Source organism: Colossoma macropomum, unplaced genomic scaffold, assembly GCF_904425465.1.
Source record: "Colossoma macropomum unplaced genomic scaffold, Colossoma_macropomum, whole genome shotgun sequence".
Classification (NCBI taxonomy): domain Eukaryota; kingdom Metazoa; phylum Chordata; class Actinopteri; order Characiformes; family Serrasalmidae; genus Colossoma; species Colossoma macropomum.
The window spans coordinates 14,247,588-14,265,717 of NW_023494803.1; the positions used below are offsets into that span (position 1 = coordinate 14,247,588).

An 18,130-nucleotide genomic window follows, 5' to 3' on the forward strand; every position below is an offset into this window, starting at 1 on the left:
ACTCACATCCTCAGAAGACAGAGTTTTCTTTAGAATTCCTTCCAGTCATCAGATTAATCCGCTTGGGGGAGAAGCACAAGCCATGCTACAAAATGTTTTTCTACACATTGCAATTACACATTTCCACCAGAAATGGCTCCAAATCCCCAAAATCTTATACTTTGCTGTACTGACTGTAAATTAAGTAAAGGAGGGTGGTCTCTGACTTTTGGACTGCATATATATAAGAATATATATAAACCACCCCCTAATTGACCTTATTTACTCTGTTAATTTACTCATTAAGCTCTACAAAGCACTGACACCTGTGTACAACTCACTTCCACAGAGCTGTGCATTTTTCACGCTGAGGTGTTTTTCTTTTCCCTTTTTTTGTTATTAGTGATTCATTTCTCTTCGTATGAAATAATCAAACATAAGAACTCTCTGTTTACAAGAATCATGTTGTTTGCTGAATCACGTTGCAGAGCAGCTGTGCTAAAAGAAAAACCAAAACCATGCTAGACCAGGGAAAGTACCAAACACATGCAGGGAAGCGATTTGCCAACTTTGAACCCCCTCAACCAGCCCCCCCCCCGGGCATTTATATTCCAACTCAGCAGGTTCATCACTACCAAAAGCACAGCTGAGCACTGTATGTCCTTAATCCCTCTATAACTCTATGAATTGTCTGTATTTATGGTGATTTACTGTACCTGTAATGTACAGAAAGCTGTTGAAGTTGAGTGCTGCTATGAAATGGCAACTTTTCTGTACGTCTTAATATATTATTTATACAAGTAAATAACTGTGAACTGAAATTCTGAGATTTTACACTGAAATTTAAAAAAATGTAAAACCAACTTCTAAGACTGAACTTTGGAGGTGTAGAAAAATATCCCCTCAGATTTCTCAGAAAAATTAAAAGTGAGTCTCCTGAATAGATATTTTAAAACACAGTAAGTAAGACTAGACCATAATTGTGTAAAAATTGTGAACAAGGCACAGTTTAGGTCCTTACAGAAAAGTCATATATCACTGCTGTCAGAACACAACCTCGTAATTCCATTTTAGCGTTTTTTTTTTTTACATAATTGTAAAGTGCCTGTTGTTCTTTACATTGTGTGTTAATTTCATGATGAATGGATGAAAAGAAACAGCCCAAAATTACTTGTGTAATTGCATTGACTTACATTAAAAGTGAAGTATGTTTTTTCCTTCCCCTGTGAAGTTACCATTTTGGAAATAGCAGCGATTTACTTTATGTGTGACGTGAGCAAAAACACGTCTTTATAAGTAATGTCACGAACAAGGGCTATCCCCTTCAACCCCAGGCCTCCAACATAATATTATGAAAAAAAGAAATCTTTTAATGGTGAGTTTGTGGAAGAGGGAAAAAGGCCTCTTCTTTATTTCAGCATTAAGTGGCACAGGGTCTCGAGAGACCCAACTGCGCAAATACAGTGTTCCAAAAAACAGTATATATACCATTTATCTGGGGTAGTTTGATATCCCCCTACCTTACTTCTCAAATTTTTATATTAGCTTATTCTCTAATAGGTGCATATCTTCGTTCAATTTGGCCATCGCTTGTCGAGCTCACTTCTAAAAACTGGTTTCAACCGGTTTTTACCAGTCTGCTTTACCTTTCAAGGTCAACTTGCCCCTCTCTTCACTGGGTCAGCAGGTACACATAGGCCTGTCTGTGAACCCAGGGGCTTTCCAGTGTCTAGAATCTCCTATGCAGACAGTCTAAGGCCTTCCCTTTGTGAGAAAATTAATATTCTCTGTTAGCCAATACTACCTATTTGGTTATTGATTACAATATCTAATCTATTTGATTACTGATTATGGGAATATTTATTCAAAATCTCTGTCAGTAATCACATGTGATAACATCTTTGAGCCAAATGTGTAACTTTTTTGTAAGAGGGGTGGGGCAGCCTATCATAGCTCATTTACATACATACATAATGGTGTTTACTGAGGATTCTGGCTGGTCAGAGTCCAGATTTAAAACCTGTAGAGAATATTTGCTCTTGCATCAAACACAATGTATGTCACTCTTAAAGGGTCTGTAACAAAAACAGCTTGTTTGCGTGTAAGTGATAAAGAGAGTTTTGGAAATTATTGTGTAGAAGTGAACAATGGCTTTTTTGGTACATAAAACTACACAAATGTTAGTGGACCTCTGAAAAAAATACAAGAAAAAAATGCAGAATATAGAAACAAATACGATATAAGAAAACTGTTTGTTTATGAGATGTTGTGATTTTTGTTCGCTTTTCTTCTCTGGCTCACAGTAGACAATGGCAGTTGCACCATGCATGTCAACTGGCGTGTCCCTGGCTGGCACCAGTATTGAGGAAATAACTCAGGATATGGACACAGGGAGAAACGTCACCATTGTGATCTTCAATTACAGTGAAAAATACATTCTAGCAAATCCAAGGTAAGAACCTGAATTTTATAACCAGCTCATTCTGATGGTCTGTGTTACTCATGAGCTTAAAGGCGTTTCATTCTATAAACTCACCATCCTTTTAAAGTTCTTCTAAACCTATTCATCATCAGACAGCTAACTTTAGAACGATGAGGAACCATTGCGGAGAACTTTTTCTAATTGGTCTAACGTGATAAACAGTGTCATAAACAGTGTATAGTTATACTACGTTAGTGCAAGGTGGATTCCAGAGAGGACTGAGAGACTTATGACATGCGCAAGGATGAGTGAAGATCCCTGTTGAAGTCCAGCGAGGCTCCAGTCAGTGAAGGGAACTAACCAGGCTTTGGAGTACTGGTTGGTAAAGGTGGTCCCACAGTGCAGGGTACAGCAACTCTAATGCTGCGTTCACATGTTAGTGTTGAAAAAAATGTTCTGTGCCTCATATTGGTACACGACCATCGGAGGCATGAAGCCAGGTAAATGTCGGCATGGTGATCGTGTTATGATTGAAGATCGATATTTATCAGAGGGGATATTTTTACCATGCCTTATTTAACCCTTGTGTGGTGTTCAGGTCTGTGGGACCCATTTTCAAAGTTTACCAAAAGAAAAAATGATGCGATTTATTATTATTTCAGCCTCAGATTTCTTGGCCTTTGCACATTTTCTGTGAAGAACATATAAAATAACACATTTTCAGTGACTTCACATGGTTCATCCCCAGACTCACACTTCATTGATTCAGGACTCAACACAGACTAACCCTTAACTGACTTGTGACACAACTTAGACTCACCCTTAACTGACTCGCCTTTAACTGACTGTCGACTCAGACTTGCGCTTAACTGACTCACAACTCAACTCAGACTAACCCTTTAACTGACTGTCGACTCAGACTTACCCTTAAACGACTCACAACTCAACTCAGACTAACCTGTAACTGACTCAGGACTCAAATCAGACTCACTTTTAACTGACCCACCCTTAAATGACTTGCTACTCAACTCAGACTCATTCTTAACTGACTCGCAACTCAACTCAGACTCATCCTTAACTGACTCACAAATCATCTTGGACTTGTTACTTGACTGGAATTCAGCCTTAACTGACGCAACCTTTTATTCTAGAACGTCATTTTTTAGGCACTACAGCAGCAGTGGATACTGTCACCGTCCTCCACAACCTACAATTGAAAAACAGGAAGCAGATGTTTGCTGCTTTTCCAAAACCCCACACTCAGCTCGAGGTTCTGGTGGAGTCTTGACTTACCAAATCCTCAGCAATGGAAATGACTGTGTTGGTGAACTGGCCATAATGTTCTCTGTGCCTTATGACGATTTATATCAAAACTACTTTGGCCTCGGCATTTTTCAGCCAGGAGTTTCATGCGATCAGCGTCTGTTTGAGCAGATGTATTATGAACAGGGTCCGTTCACCAGAGGAGCAGGTAAACAGACGGTTTTAACATATTCTGATGAAGATGCTTTTGTGCGGGGAACAATGTCTCGCTGTCAGTCAATTATGACCATTGAATTCTGCAATGATGAGACTGTTCAGACTGACCAATCAGTTATGGAGACTGAATTCCACAGTGAAAAAAGTGTTCAGATTGACCAATCAGTTATGAAGACTGAATTCTACAGTGATGAAAGCATTAAGGCTGACCAATCAGTTATGAAGACTGAATTCTACAGTGATGAAAGCATTAAGGCTGACCAATCAGTTATGAAGACTGAATTCTACAGTGATGAAAGCGTTAAGACTGACCAATCAGTTATGGAGACTGAATTCTACAGTGATGAAAGCGTTAAGACTGACCAATCAGTTATGGAGACTGAATTCCACAGTGAAGAAAGTGTTCAGATTGACCAATCAGTTATGAAGACTGAATTCTACAGTGATGAAAACATTAAGGCTGACCAATCAGTTATGAAGACTGAATTCTACAGTGATGAAAGCATTAAGACTGACCAATCAGTTATGAAGGCTGAATTCTGTGTTCCAGTTGAAACTAAGAAGAAAAAGACTACTGGGTGTTGCTGGTGTTTATGGGGCAGTTTTAAAGGTGAAAATTAGTCTAGTCACCTGTTAGTCGAGTCCAGTGACAGTATAAATCACCCGTTTTAGAACAGATCACAACACTTTGACTTTGCAGTCTTTACCAAATGTCAAGAGATAAAACCATGTATGAAAGTTTAGACATTCTAGCCTCTACAGACAAAGAGTGCATCATTTATCGAGTGTAGATGTGTCTGAGTCCCAAATGAATATTTCCTAGCTGTATTTTGCTCTGTTGGGCTGCAGGATCCAGTATTTAAATTCCTATGTAGTGCACTATGTAGGGAGCAGGGAGCCATCTGAGATTCAGCCCCAGCATGAGAAGAGGGCACCGCTGGATTGGTGCTAAATAACACTCGTGGTGGTAATTTGGTGACCAGTAAAGCGAAAGTTTTTGCATTAAACAGTATCATATGTATCATATGTTCATTGTTATACGACAAAAAGTTAAATGAAATGACCGCAGCATACAGCAATGAGGAGGTTCTCCTCATTCAGCGGTCCATGGTTGCTTGGCAACAATACCATACTCTAAAGGAACTACATTTATTGGTGGAATACTTGTTCATTTCAATTATTATTAATAATAATTTTAATTATTTTCTAAAAAAAAATTTATTTCATCATATGTTTATGTTGGTCACCGTTTCATAAAAGCAATAAGCACTTGAGGCTGTGCGTTACAGTGATTTTATCACAGGCAAGGGGGTTTTACTCCGCTTCATGTCGTGCCTAAGAACATTTCCCATGATAAAATCACTGTAACGCACGGCCTCTCGTGGCTTATTGCATTATTAATACATTTCTATTTATCCTGTTTTTGTTTCACATGATGGATGTAAACGTTACTCTTAGGGTTAGGGTTCTGTCAGTCAGACTGTAAAATGCAAAAGATTAATTCAATTTACTGAGTAAGAAGAATATTCTGCACATACAATATGTGCAATCAGTAAAACCTGCAGACAACCTGAAATGCCTATGTATAATTCTTAACGCAACTTTTTACATTATTCCTGGCAAAACAAACAAATAAAAAACATAAAAGCAGTTCTCGGCCTACAAACTGCCGTTTATTGGTCTCAGAAATTTGTCATGTTTATAGTCAGGCTGCACCCTGAAATCATTGCTGAGAGGATTCAATACGAAGGTTCAATATTTGAATGCACATCAAGCTGGAAATCCTTGAAATGGGAGAACAAAAGAACAAATTCTAAAAGCATACAGCTATTCTTTTGGGAGTTAATTACATTAGTTAAATCCTGTGTTCTGAGCTCATGACGGTTATGGTCAGAAATGATCTTATGAAGAAAGAGGTGCGATACTCAGATACTAATCCTTCTCCTGTAGATCCTGCCACCCTAGGAAATTCAGATCCAACACACCCAGCTATAGTGTTCAAAGGCTCCTGAAATCCTTCATTCATTGGATCAGGTGTTGGATCAGATTAGAGCTAACCTCTGCAGTGTGGTAGAGGTATCTCCACAACCTGGACTGGCCTCCTGTGCTCTATACCAGTGGTCACCAACCATGTTCCTGGAGATCTGCCTTCCTGTGGACTGTAGTTCCACACACAATCTGCCATACCTGATCCGGCTATTTGATTCCTTTAGAAGTCCTTGATTGGCTGGGTCAGGTGCCTTAGTGTAGGTGTGGGGAGGAGGCAGCATTAAACTAAACTCTGCTTTATACTAACAAAAACTCTGATTTTATTTAGTTGAAACATGAAATTCAAAGTTTCCATCAGATATACAAACAACATACAAAACACACCATTTAAAAAGGTACTTCAAATTATAAAATCAGCTGTGGTTCCTCTGATTGAGCGTGCAATGCAATCTCGTACTCTGCCCCATCTAACAGCCTAAACACAACAGAACAAACAATAGCTGTCTCCCATTTCAGGGGCTGCATCCTTTGAGGGACACAGTCTGTGAAGGCGTATTCTTTGAAGGCTGCATAGACCTGTAAAGGCTGAACCGAAATGAAACAGTCTGCTCTATAGCAGTTTCCTGTTTGCGTCACAGCAATGCTGTTCCCCCCTCTTACCGTTGCATCATGAAACACCGCTCCCGTCAAGTTCCTTTAAGGATGGAGCCAGAAACTTTGATTTTAGTTTTTTTATTTTTTCATTTATTAGCGCTGGAGATGCTTCTCTCCGTCGGCTCCTTGCTCCCTAAAACAAAACGTTAGCATAGGTTTTGCTTCAGACCACATTGGCTTTTTTAACATTTGTATTGTTAGCTATTTGTTTAAACACAATATTTACATTTAAAAGTGTCCCCTCTGCTGTCGTTCACTCCTCTGCTGATGCTGCCATGTTCTCGAATCCTCGCCGGCACACAGTGAACCTCGGGATATGTTGACTGGTGAAAGATCCACCCGTTAGATCCATCATTGCAATGTTAAAGAATTGATTGGCCTCATATGAAGGAGCCTTTGAAACAGGACAGCCTAGTCATGCTGCAGTGATGCAATCGGCCTTCAAATGCAGCCTCCGAAGGATGCAGCCCCTGAATTGGGACACAGCGCATGACTCACAAAGCTCACAAAGGTTAATTTTAAGTCCCCTTGGAAATGATGTAGCTACATGATGAATCCAAAAAGTTTCCTACACACTTAAAAATGATGGTTCTTTAAAGGTTCTTTAGTAAAGTATATAGAACCATGAACACTGAAAGAACATGATTAAATGATTAAATGGTTCTTTGCATGGTGAAAGCGTTCTTCAGATTGATGGAGAAGGAGCTGTAGGTTGAAAAAGCAAAGGGTTTAATCAGGGTTAAAACCTTTAATCATGCAAAGGGTTCTTCGAGTGGTCATGTGTCTATATAGAAACATTTTCTTTACTGAAGCAGTTGAGGCGATACATAGGCTTTCTGGATGTCTTTCTTTTTTGCCAAAAGCAAGAAAAGAGAAACTGTTTTATAAGTACATCACAAATAAAACATTCCATTAATGATGATAGGTTAAACATCATAATTTGAAAAAAAATACCTAATGTTCTAACTTTTTAGGGCCCTTTCAGTCACAGGCCCCTAGAATCATCTTAGATTTTTCCCTCATACACTCTCAGAAATAAAGGTAGAAAACTGTCACTGGGGTGGGACCCTCAAAGGTACATCTCAGTACCTTTAGTCAGGGAACATAATTGAACCATAATCCACTGAAATGATATTTTCTAAGTTGTATTGACTCCACACACCCCGTCTCGTCTCCACGCTTTTTATTTTATTGTTCTGTTTTAAAACGTCAGGTTATGAAAAGGTACAAATACGTACTTCTCACCTGAAAAAACTTATTTAAGGTGCACAATCAGACCTTAAAACCACTGTAGTACCTTGAAAAAAAAACCTCAGAGAACCTGCACAGAGCCTTTATGTCTAACAGTGTATGGTTCCCCTGGGTGAGGGAGAGAGCAGGATGAAAGTGAAACCAACTTTATTGCAGCTGAAAAACAAGGCTCTGTTTCTGGAAATAAAACCTTGTATCTAGGACACGACAGCAGCTGTGTTACAAACCGAAAGGAACTATTATGATGTATATAGAGGGAGAAAAACACAGAGAGCTGGATATGAATGATCTTAAAGACTATAGCCTACTGTGGCATGGTCCAAGCCAGCAGTGAGCACATTATTATTATTCTAAATGGTAATGATGTTGTAAATGTTAAAGTCAGAGACCACTCTTTACTTATTTATGCCAAACCAGCCATTAAGAGTATGTTATTTTTTAGTGCCAGGAAAAAAGCACAAAACATTGTTTATCAGAAAGTTAAAAAAAAAAAACAGTACTTGTGTGATCACTCTATCACAGTATTTTTCAAAGAACTATTCGGCTCCTCCATTCTCACAAGAAGACCCTAACCTTAACCTCAACCCAAAACCTAATCCTGACCCCAACCTTAACCTCAACCCAAAACCTAATCCTAACCCTCACCCTGGCCCTAATCCTAACCCTCACCCTGGCCCTAATCCTGACCCCAACCTTAACCTCAACCCAAAACCTAATCCTGACCCCAACCTTAACCTCAACCCAAAACCTAATCCTATCCCTCATCTTGGTCCTAATCCTAACCCTAATCTTAACCTCAACCCAAAACCTAATCCTAACCCTTACCTTGATCCTAACCCTAACCACAATCTTAACCTCAACCCAAAACCTAATCCTAACCCTCACCCAGGCCCTAATCCTAACCTTAAACTTAACCTAAACCCATAACCTAATCCTAACCTTCACCCTGGCCCTAAGCCTGACCCTAACCCTAACCTCAATCCAAAACCTAATCCTAACCATCACCTTGGTCCTAATCCTAACCCTAAACTTAAACTCAAACCAAAACCTAATTCTAACCCTCACCCTGGCCCTAATCCTAACCCTAACCTTAACCTCAAACCAAAACCTAATCCTAACCCCTGTATGTTTTTGACCTGTCACTGAGAGTCTGTTGAGTGTTTGTTTCATCTAAAAAGAACCACTCAAAAAAGGGTCACCGTTAGATTTATTTGACCTTTATATAAAATACATATAAAACTGCATTCATACAGAACTGACAAGGATTTCAAAAAGAGTTATGGATAAAAACACAAAGCTATTAATTCTTTCATTGTACTGGTATTAGTTGTATTGGGTTTGGGACTATAAACAGAGGTGGACTGCAGAACAGTGTAAATATTAACAGATCTGTGATTATTGGTATTTTTTATCTGCTCAATGGTGGTGAACCCAAGTTCAGTATCAACTGTTGTTGCTGTTGAGCACTGAGAAAATATCCCATAAACACAGAGAGAAACATCACCATTCAAATCAGCAGCATGTACACATTCAACTCACAGTACATCCGAGACCAACACTCAGGAACTCCACAAGCAGATAATCCTGATTATTATGTGTGTTACTGTCAGAGCAGATTGCTGAAAATGCTTTTTGATGTAATCTGTGTCAATGATGTAACAGTTACAAGCTAATCATTCTGTTTTATGTCTTTAATGCAAAAATTTTCTTTTAAGGCACATGAGAAGTTAAAAGTGCAGCGTGGAGCTCTTTTAAAGAGGAAAATGAAAACAGCCCTTAGCCACTTGTAATATCTGTAATACCAGTGTTCTGCTAATCAGCAGTAGCACATCTGTAAATCTGTATTAAATGTATTTTAAGATATTTTATTAACCTCCAAAGGAAATTAGAATGCTCATGCAGCATACAAACAAGACCAACATAGAATACATATAAGTGAAACAGGATAAGAATGTGTATAGCATACAATATAACTACAACTATATATATTATGTTATATATCAATATAACATAAATATACACAAAAATACTAATGCTAAGAGCACTGTGAGGCAAAATAGTCCCCAAAGAAAACGTATTGTTTCAGATTTTCCACTATTTTCCATCATCAACATTCCATATAAACTCAGAAGACACGTGTAGGTTCACTGGGGGTTTTGGATAGTTAATAAAATGTCTATATTTGTGTTGTAGTCATGGTGACCCCTGGTTCCAATCACCACCACTGTAAAGACATCTGAACCATTTCACACCAAACCACTCTGAATCACTCTGGCCTTTTTTTCCAGTAATTGTAGGGCTGAACAGTTGTGAACATGATCTTAGTTCTTTTCCTGAAATTCTACACTCCTTGAATGAAATAATCAAACATAAGAACTCTCTGTTTCGGGGCTCTTATCGTCTAGTTTGCTGAAACATGGACAAAAAAACAAAACCACATGAGATCAGGGAAAGCACCAAAACATTGTAGGTCAAGGAAGGTCCAGGAGCAGGACTGGGACCTGCTGGAGCATAACAACACTAACAGCTTTAAGCTCCTCCTCCTCTACAGGTTATCAGCTCCAAACGCAGCAGATTCATCACTTTCAAAGGAACAGCACAGGTGAGCACTACTTACCTCTCCCAGACCCGCTGAGACAGGTACGTCCTTACTCCCTTTACACTCCACAGAAATATCAGCTGTCTGTATACGTGGTGGTTTACTGTAGACGCAGCCTATTGAAAACTATGAAAATGTCAAAAAGAAACATTTTGTATGTGTTATTGTAATAATTACAATAACACAACACATATAACAGCCGCTGGGCTGCTATGCTATGCTGCTGGGTTGCTTTGCTGCTAGGCTACACCACTAGGGATGGTGGCTGTTTGCATGTCACGCTGCTCAGCTGCCTTGCTGTGGACACCACGCTGCTAGGCTTAGCTTTTAAAAGTGTGGCCAACCAATATATTATTATATTTAACCATAAATAATTAAGTATTTTATTAAACAGTGTCCCACTTTTCCTGGCAAGTTCATCGGAAATGGGACAGTGCTTGAAACCCACTTAACTAAAAATAACTAAATATAATTCTGTAACAATATAGCCAACCATGAACACAACAGAGGTTCTCTCGCTTTTATATTTGATTTCTCAAAATTTGTACATCAGTATTCTATCATTATTTATTTTAAAAATCTAATTTCTCAGTTCACTAACCATGAGCTTGGTGGAATAAGTCAGGTTTGTGTATTGTAAGCAATACAGTATGAAGACTTTTGTCCCACCTTTGCTGGTATCTCATTTTTGCTAAGACAAAAGCTATGCAATCAACAGGCAGCTACAAAGATAATCACTGTTATGATAAAGATCATCATAATAAAGAGAAAAGGTTTATAAAATTCGTCTGTTGTACAGGAAGATTCACTCGAAAGAGGCCCAGAATATTCTGTTATAACTCTCACTAGGATGAAGCAATCTGAACGAAACAATGTGCAATCTGCTCCTCAGCATTTGGAGCTTCGAACAAGCCAGGATGTTCCTGCGTCAGAGCGATGAGGTAGGCGCCGGACAGCCATTGCTACGTTTAACCTCTGTTTGTAACTTCCGGGTGCATACCCCCGTACGCTTTCATGTGTCTGGCAGAAAATGGAGATCACTTCCAGCATCGCATGTAATGCAATCAAATACACATACATCAAGGTATGTAGCGATTTTTTTGGTTCAGATTGCTTCATCCTAACAGGAGTTACAACAGAATATTTTGGGCCTCTTTAGAGTGAATCTCCCTGTAGTTTCGGAATGAAAAGCATGGCCTGTGCTTCTCAGAAAAACTTAAATAAAATAATAATAATGAATGCTTATGGCATGTTTAAGGGACATGCTTAGTGTCTCATGACTTTTTTCACTTTCAACAGACAATGAGTCCTGCAGGAGCTTCAGTATCAGCTGCTTTAAATGGCGTGTCCCTGGTCAGCAGCACTGTTGAGCAAGTATCCCGGAGCATAGGCACGTGGAGAAATGTCAGCATTCAAATCACCAATTACAGCGATAAGTACATCTTAACAGATCCAAGGTAAGAACAGATGAATGTTGTCAGTGAGTGTCTCTCAGACTGAAATGGGCTTCTGGGTTATTAACCTGCAGAACTCACGGTCACTGGAAACTTTCTGGTTAATTACAATCACAACTTTACCCAGTTTGATAAAGAGCAACAGAGTAACAGTGAAGACATGATTAGAGAAATGGTTGAAAAACCTGGAGACACTTAAATAATAACTGCATTAAGACTAGAAAAACACATTTCCTGAAAATGCAAAGTGATGATGCAGCTTGAGTAATTCTCAGAAGGCTAGTGGGGAGTTGCTATGTGTTTGTTGTTGTCTCCCAGGATGCTGATAGGTCGTTGCTATGCTATCTTTAGTGGTTACTGGGGTGTTGTTATGTTACCCAAGGTTACTACTTGGGTGTTGTGGAGTGGCGGTTGGTACGGTGTTGCTAAGTGGTTGCCTTGGTATCCCAGATGGTTGGTAGGGTGTTGCTAGGTGGTTGTTATGAAATCCCAGATAGTTACTATGGTGTTGTTAGGTGCTTGCTGTGGTATTCCATGTAGTTGCTAGGGTGTTGCTAAGTGATGGTGTTCCATTCGTTTGCTATGGTGTTGCTAGGTGGTTGTTATGGTATACCAGGTAGTTGCTAGGATGTTGCTATGGTACCTCTGATTGCAAGGGTGTTGACAGGTGGCTGCTATAGTGTTCCAGGTGGTTGCTATGTTATTCCAGGTGGTTAATATGGAATCCCAGGTGGTTGCTTAGATGTTGCTATCAGTTACTTTGGTATCCCACTTGGATGCTATTAATTTAAATAGTTAAACACTTTATTTTAAATAGTGTCAACAGTGCTACTTAGTGGTCTGTAGAGCACACCTGAGCCACCACCAGCATTTTGTGCACCACTAAGTGCTCTGGAGAGCATGCCTGAGCTGCCGCCAGCATCAACAGTGTAGCCGGAACTGCCACCTGTCTCAAGAACGCCACCTGGTGCCCTCCAGGGTGTTGAGGAATTGACGCTGGACTCTACTGTCTGCCACCCTGGAGGGCATCAATGAGCAGCTGCCTGTGGCCCCAAAGGACATGGAGTGGTGCTCCAAAGAGCTCTACTGAAACAGCACTTGCTTTCCTGAAACTCCCTACAGTGTCCAAAGAGCTCTACTGAAACAGCACTTGCTTTCCTGAAATTCCCTACGGTGATGCCGCCTCCCTTACACCCTGACTTTGGAGTTGGCCAGGCACACCCAGGGTTGGGATAGCTACTGAAAAATTAGTACTTACTTACTACTTACTTACTACTTTCCCAAAATTTGTAGCTAGCTACAATTTTGCTACTTTTCCAGAAAAAGTTGTGGCTACTTTTTAGCTACTTTTTGAGAAGTAGTGCACTACGTTTTAGCTACTTTCAAAGCGTGATTGTCAGAATGTTTGTGAACCTCCACCTGACACACCAAACAAGTCCAACTGACAATGCATTTAATCCTGAGCCAGAAAGAAACATACGATTGAAAAGCTGTAGATATACAAAAAGATCTCCAAAAAGTGAGTTTAAGTGTAAACAACAATCCAACAATCCAAGGTGCGTTATGCAAACAAAACTTTAGACTAAAGTCAATCATTCCAGGTTTTTCCTAACAAAAATCAACAAAAATAACCAAATACCAACCAAACAAGTTTGTGCAATGAATTGTCAACTGTTGAAATAAAACTGCTCCAATTTAAACATTTCAGCATGATATTTACAAACATGACATTCAGAGTCCTTTAAACTTCAGAAACACTTTAGCCTCAAAATCCTCATCATTGACCCTGGCTCTGTTTGGGGTGAGAATCAGGTCTGAATAATCTCTCCACTGCTGCAGAGCTGCTGCGGCTCCACAGCAGAACTAGATTTTAATGCAAAATAACATAATCCTCCTTTGCTGTAAAATCATTATAACACACAGTTCTAACATAGTTTTCACAAAAAATGGTCTTAAATGCTGGAGTTAATGCATAACAGCTACTTAATTGTTACAGCTAGTTAGTGGACACACAGCAACGCAGATAACGAAAAGGCAAAGAAAGACGAACATTGATAAATTGGAGATGGACGGCCTTTTTTGCATTTATAATCACTCAGCTCATTTACTGATACGTTTAATCTGCAACATCTCACAAAGCTGAAGTCGCTTCTCAATCTCCTGCTTCTCATTCAAATTGTCCCATTCCACCTTAAATGATGCAGCTGTACAATCTGGTGCCTCAGGCACTATTTAAGGTGGAACGGGACAATTCGGACGAGAAGCTGGAGAATGAGAAACGACTTCAGCCTCGCAAAAAGTCGAACATTGAGAGACATTTTACAAGAAACTCGCGGAAAAGTTTCCTGAGATGCGAGAAAAGCGGCTATAGCTGAGCTAAAGGTTAAAGCAGAGCAAATAATTCTGTGTTTGTGTTTATATTGATGAATGGCCGCGTTCTGTGTTTCAGATTTTGCGTGGATTCTCTGAAGCCTGTAGCGAAATTGTACCAGAAGTTTTTGCTATAGCTACAGAAATATTTGTAGGCGCTACAGCTATATTTCATAAAACTGTTGCAGCTACAGCAATTAGCTTCAAAAATTTGTAGCTAACCACAAAAAGTAGCGCGCTACTTAGCTACTCCCCCATCCCTGGGCACACCTCACCTTCAACCCTGGTGGCTGGTCACTAAGGGTCCAGGAACATGGAGGTGGAGTTGCAGAGTTGCAGAGTTCCCACCGGCACTTGAAAGAAGCACATACCCTAATCGTGTCTAAATGCACAGAGAGAGCCAAAAGGGACACTTAAACAAACCTTAAAGTGAGTAAGATTTCTGAAAAGATGTTTGAGTTACAAGTCACTTATGTAGAAATAAAGCACTCTGGTTAACTCTCTGGGGTCCACAAACTCGCCTACGCAACAATTCAGATGTTTCTGTATCTGTTTCTCTCTCTTTGTGATGATCCAGCACAGAAATCCAGTTCATCCATTTCCTGAATCTGTAGAGTCGCCCTTTCCATTCCATCTCATCACAAGATCATACGTGACATCTGCCTCTCACCATATGGAACTGGTGGATTCATGTGTCCATCTACATTCTGTGTGAAACTGACCAATGGGTACTCAGGAAATCACCAAGGACTGACCCATCATGCCGGAAACGCTTCGTTCTCATGAACAGCCTTTAAAAGAGAATTCAAGAAGATATGCACACATTGAGAGAATGACCTCAGATCCTAGAGCAGAGGTCACTGATAGGCAGACCGCGGTCTGAGTCCGGACCCAGACGCTATCCTATGCGGACCTGGACCTATAACCGATAAACTATGGAGAATTATTTAATTTCGACTCATGCTGGTGTTTGTGAGCTCTCTTTGGGTTTCCCAGTCAGGCTTCCTGCATCACATGGGTTCAAAGATGGCTTCAAAGTCTGTCATATGATGCACATGCCAAAGATGAACTGGTTTTGCTGCAGCACTTTAAAGGAACTGGCACCTAAAACTGTTCAGAATCTTACAGGCCTACTTGTGAAACTGTGTGTAGTATATTTTCCCTTTTTTGCCCTCTGCCTCACACTGTCTGTCTGCCTGTTACCTGTTACAGGTCTGTATTCTACACTCTGAATTATAATCTCTCTTTCTGTATAACAGGACCTACACCTCCAGTGGATACTGTCACAATCCTCCACAACCTACCATCACAGGAAAGAAACAAGAATCATGCTCATTTTCCAAAACTGACTACGCATCCTGTGGTTCTGCTGGGGTCCTGACGTACAACATCCTCAATAATAGAACAAACCATGTCGGTGAACTGGCCATCATGTTCTCTGTGCCTTTTTCCTACAGCTTGTATGAAAACTGGTTTGCTCTTGGCATTTATGAACCAGGCATTTCATGTGGTGATAATCTATTCAAACAGATGTATTATAGAGACAGCGGTCCCTTCAGAAGAGAGAAAGGTACTGGGAGCTCCATAACATATTCTGGAAAAGGAGCTCTGGTGAAGGGAACAATGTCTGCTTTTGGCCAATCGATCATTAAGGTTGAATTGTGGGATGAGGGTCTTGCTGCCTTGTACTCAAACTGAAGAGGCAAACTGACCCAGGTCTGTACAGTGCAAAATTCTTAGGCCATCTAAGCTCTCCTGGATTCCAGCATTAACACTTCCCATCCAATACATAGTTTATCTAATCATTGAATTGAATCAGGTGATGGAATTGAATAGATCCATGTGATGAGCCAACCCTGAGTTCTCTAACTGTTTTTGTCTTTCCTGCATAATCATAACTTTACTCACAACAACACATTTTGATCACTGTATCCGTGTTTATTCGTTTTGATTGTAATAGACTAATCGATGCCTAAAACGTTTGCACAGTACTGTAACTGTTTTTAAGTGCTAGTTAAATATGGGAAGTCTGAGCACTGATGATCTAAACCATTTAGTAATGTTAATACAGCAGCACAATTTTTTGTGTAGTTCTGCTCAGCGTGTTTATATTTATGAATGCTGAATAATGTTGCTTTCTGGTCTTTCCTCTGCCTGTTGTGACTTTGCCTGCTGTTTACTGAGAGACATTATTAAAGAGATATTAATAAACTGCTTGCTGTTTTCTTCATTATGAGTTATTGAGTATCTGTGTACATGGTCATCACCAGCGTGAGGACACTGAGGTCCAGACCTCGATCATTTCTAAAGGAATCATGAGATTGAGTGTGGAAACAGTGATGATCTGATAGTGAGATAGTTACACTACACAGAGTGACTCTGACTTCCTGAGATGATCAGGTGTGCAGCAACACACTGTAGGCTAACATGTGACACTAGGATATAAATGTGAGTGTTCATAAGGGCAGTTACAGATTAAGCTTCTAAAATGTAACCTGTAACACTGCTGGCTAAATCAGCATGTTAGAGCTCAACTGCAGCAGCTGCTCAGTTTAGACTGCAGGGTCTGTAGTTTACTATAGTAGTGGTCAAATGAAAACTTAATGATAGTTGTTAAATTGTGTCATAACATAGAACAACAAGCGGGAGAGAGTTCAGTGTCAACTAGCACACTGATGGCACAGTATTTAAGAAATCAGATGAGAAGCTGTGAGGGGTAAAATGAAAAAATAAATTACACAAGTGACACTTTTTTTCTGCTTGTATAACATAACAAAAACAAGCAAAACTTCTAACATCACTTGTACAATTCCATCCATTAAAAACTTCAAAAAATCTCCATTACATTTTCCCTTACTGCTGTATGAACATAAAAATACTAGCTAACACTTAGTATGTTACACCAGCATAGACCAGCAGGGGGCAGCAATTAGCTGCCCAGTCATTTTTCTTTATCCTGGTTCATGGAGGGTCAGGGGGAAACAGAAAACAGTAACGTAAAGTAAAAACCAAAGGGTCAATAAATAGCAGTCTCACACTCACTATCAAACTCTCTCACACTCACTACCAAACCCTCTCACACTGACTATCAAACTCTCTCACACTCACTATCAAACCTCTCACACTCACTATCAAACTCTCTGACACTATCAAACCCTCTCACACTTACTATCAAACTCTCTCACACTCTATCAAACTCTCTCACACTCACTATCAAACTCTCTCACACTCACTATCAAACTCTCTGACACTATCAAACCCTCTCACACTCACTATCAAACTCTCTCACACTCTCTATCAAACTCTCTCACACTCACTATCAAACTCTCTCACACTCACTATCAAACCCTCTCACACTGACTATCAAACTCTCTCACACTCACTATCAAACCTCTCACACACACCATCAAACTCTCTGACACTATCAAACCCTCTCACACTCACTATCAAACTCTCTCACACTCACTATCAAACCCTCTCACACTCACTATCAAACTCTCTCACACTCACTACCAAAGCCTCTCACACTATCAAACTCTCTCACACTCACTAGCAAACTCTCTCACACTCACTACCAAACCCTCTCACACTCACTATCCAACTCTCTCACACTCACTATCAAATTCTCTCACACTCACTATCAAACCCTCTCACACTCACTATCAAACTCTCTCACACTCACTATCAAACTCTCTTACACTCACTATCAAACCGTCTCACACTCACTATCAAACTCTCTGACACTATCAAACCCTCTCACACTCACTATCAAACTCTCTTACACTCACTATCAAGCCCTCTCACACTCACTACCAAACCTCACACTCACTATCAAACTCTCTCACACTCACTACCAAACCCTCTCACACCCACTATCAAACTCTCTCACACTCACTATCAAACTCCCTCACACTCAGTATCAAACCCTCTCAC

The 18,130-nt window shown here is 40.0% G+C and overlaps 2 protein-coding genes across 2 annotated transcripts; both read left to right on the plus strand.

The window, feature by feature from the left end:
- The first annotated feature begins 1,916 nt into the window (after window positions 1-1,916).
- Window positions 1,917-4,651, plus strand: LOC118823777. Its single transcript, XM_036593583.1, has 2 exons — window positions 1,917-2,431; window positions 3,568-4,651. The coding sequence occupies exons 1-2, from the start codon at window positions 2,289-2,291 to the stop codon at window positions 4,499-4,501; spliced, it is 1,077 nt and encodes a 358-aa protein (XP_036449476.1). The 5' UTR covers window positions 1,917-2,288; the 3' UTR covers window positions 4,502-4,651.
- A 7,024-nt stretch (window positions 4,652-11,675) lies between these two features.
- LOC118824188 (DELTA-stichotoxin-Hcr4a-like) lies at window positions 11,676-15,915 on the plus strand. The gene is made up of 2 exons (XM_036594178.1): window positions 11,676-11,830; window positions 15,457-15,915. Exons 1-2 carry the CDS (start codon window positions 11,676-11,678, stop codon window positions 15,893-15,895), a joined length of 594 nt encoding a protein of 197 aa, XP_036450071.1. The 3' UTR covers window positions 15,896-15,915.
- The last annotated feature ends 2,215 nt before the right edge of the window (window positions 15,916-18,130 follow it).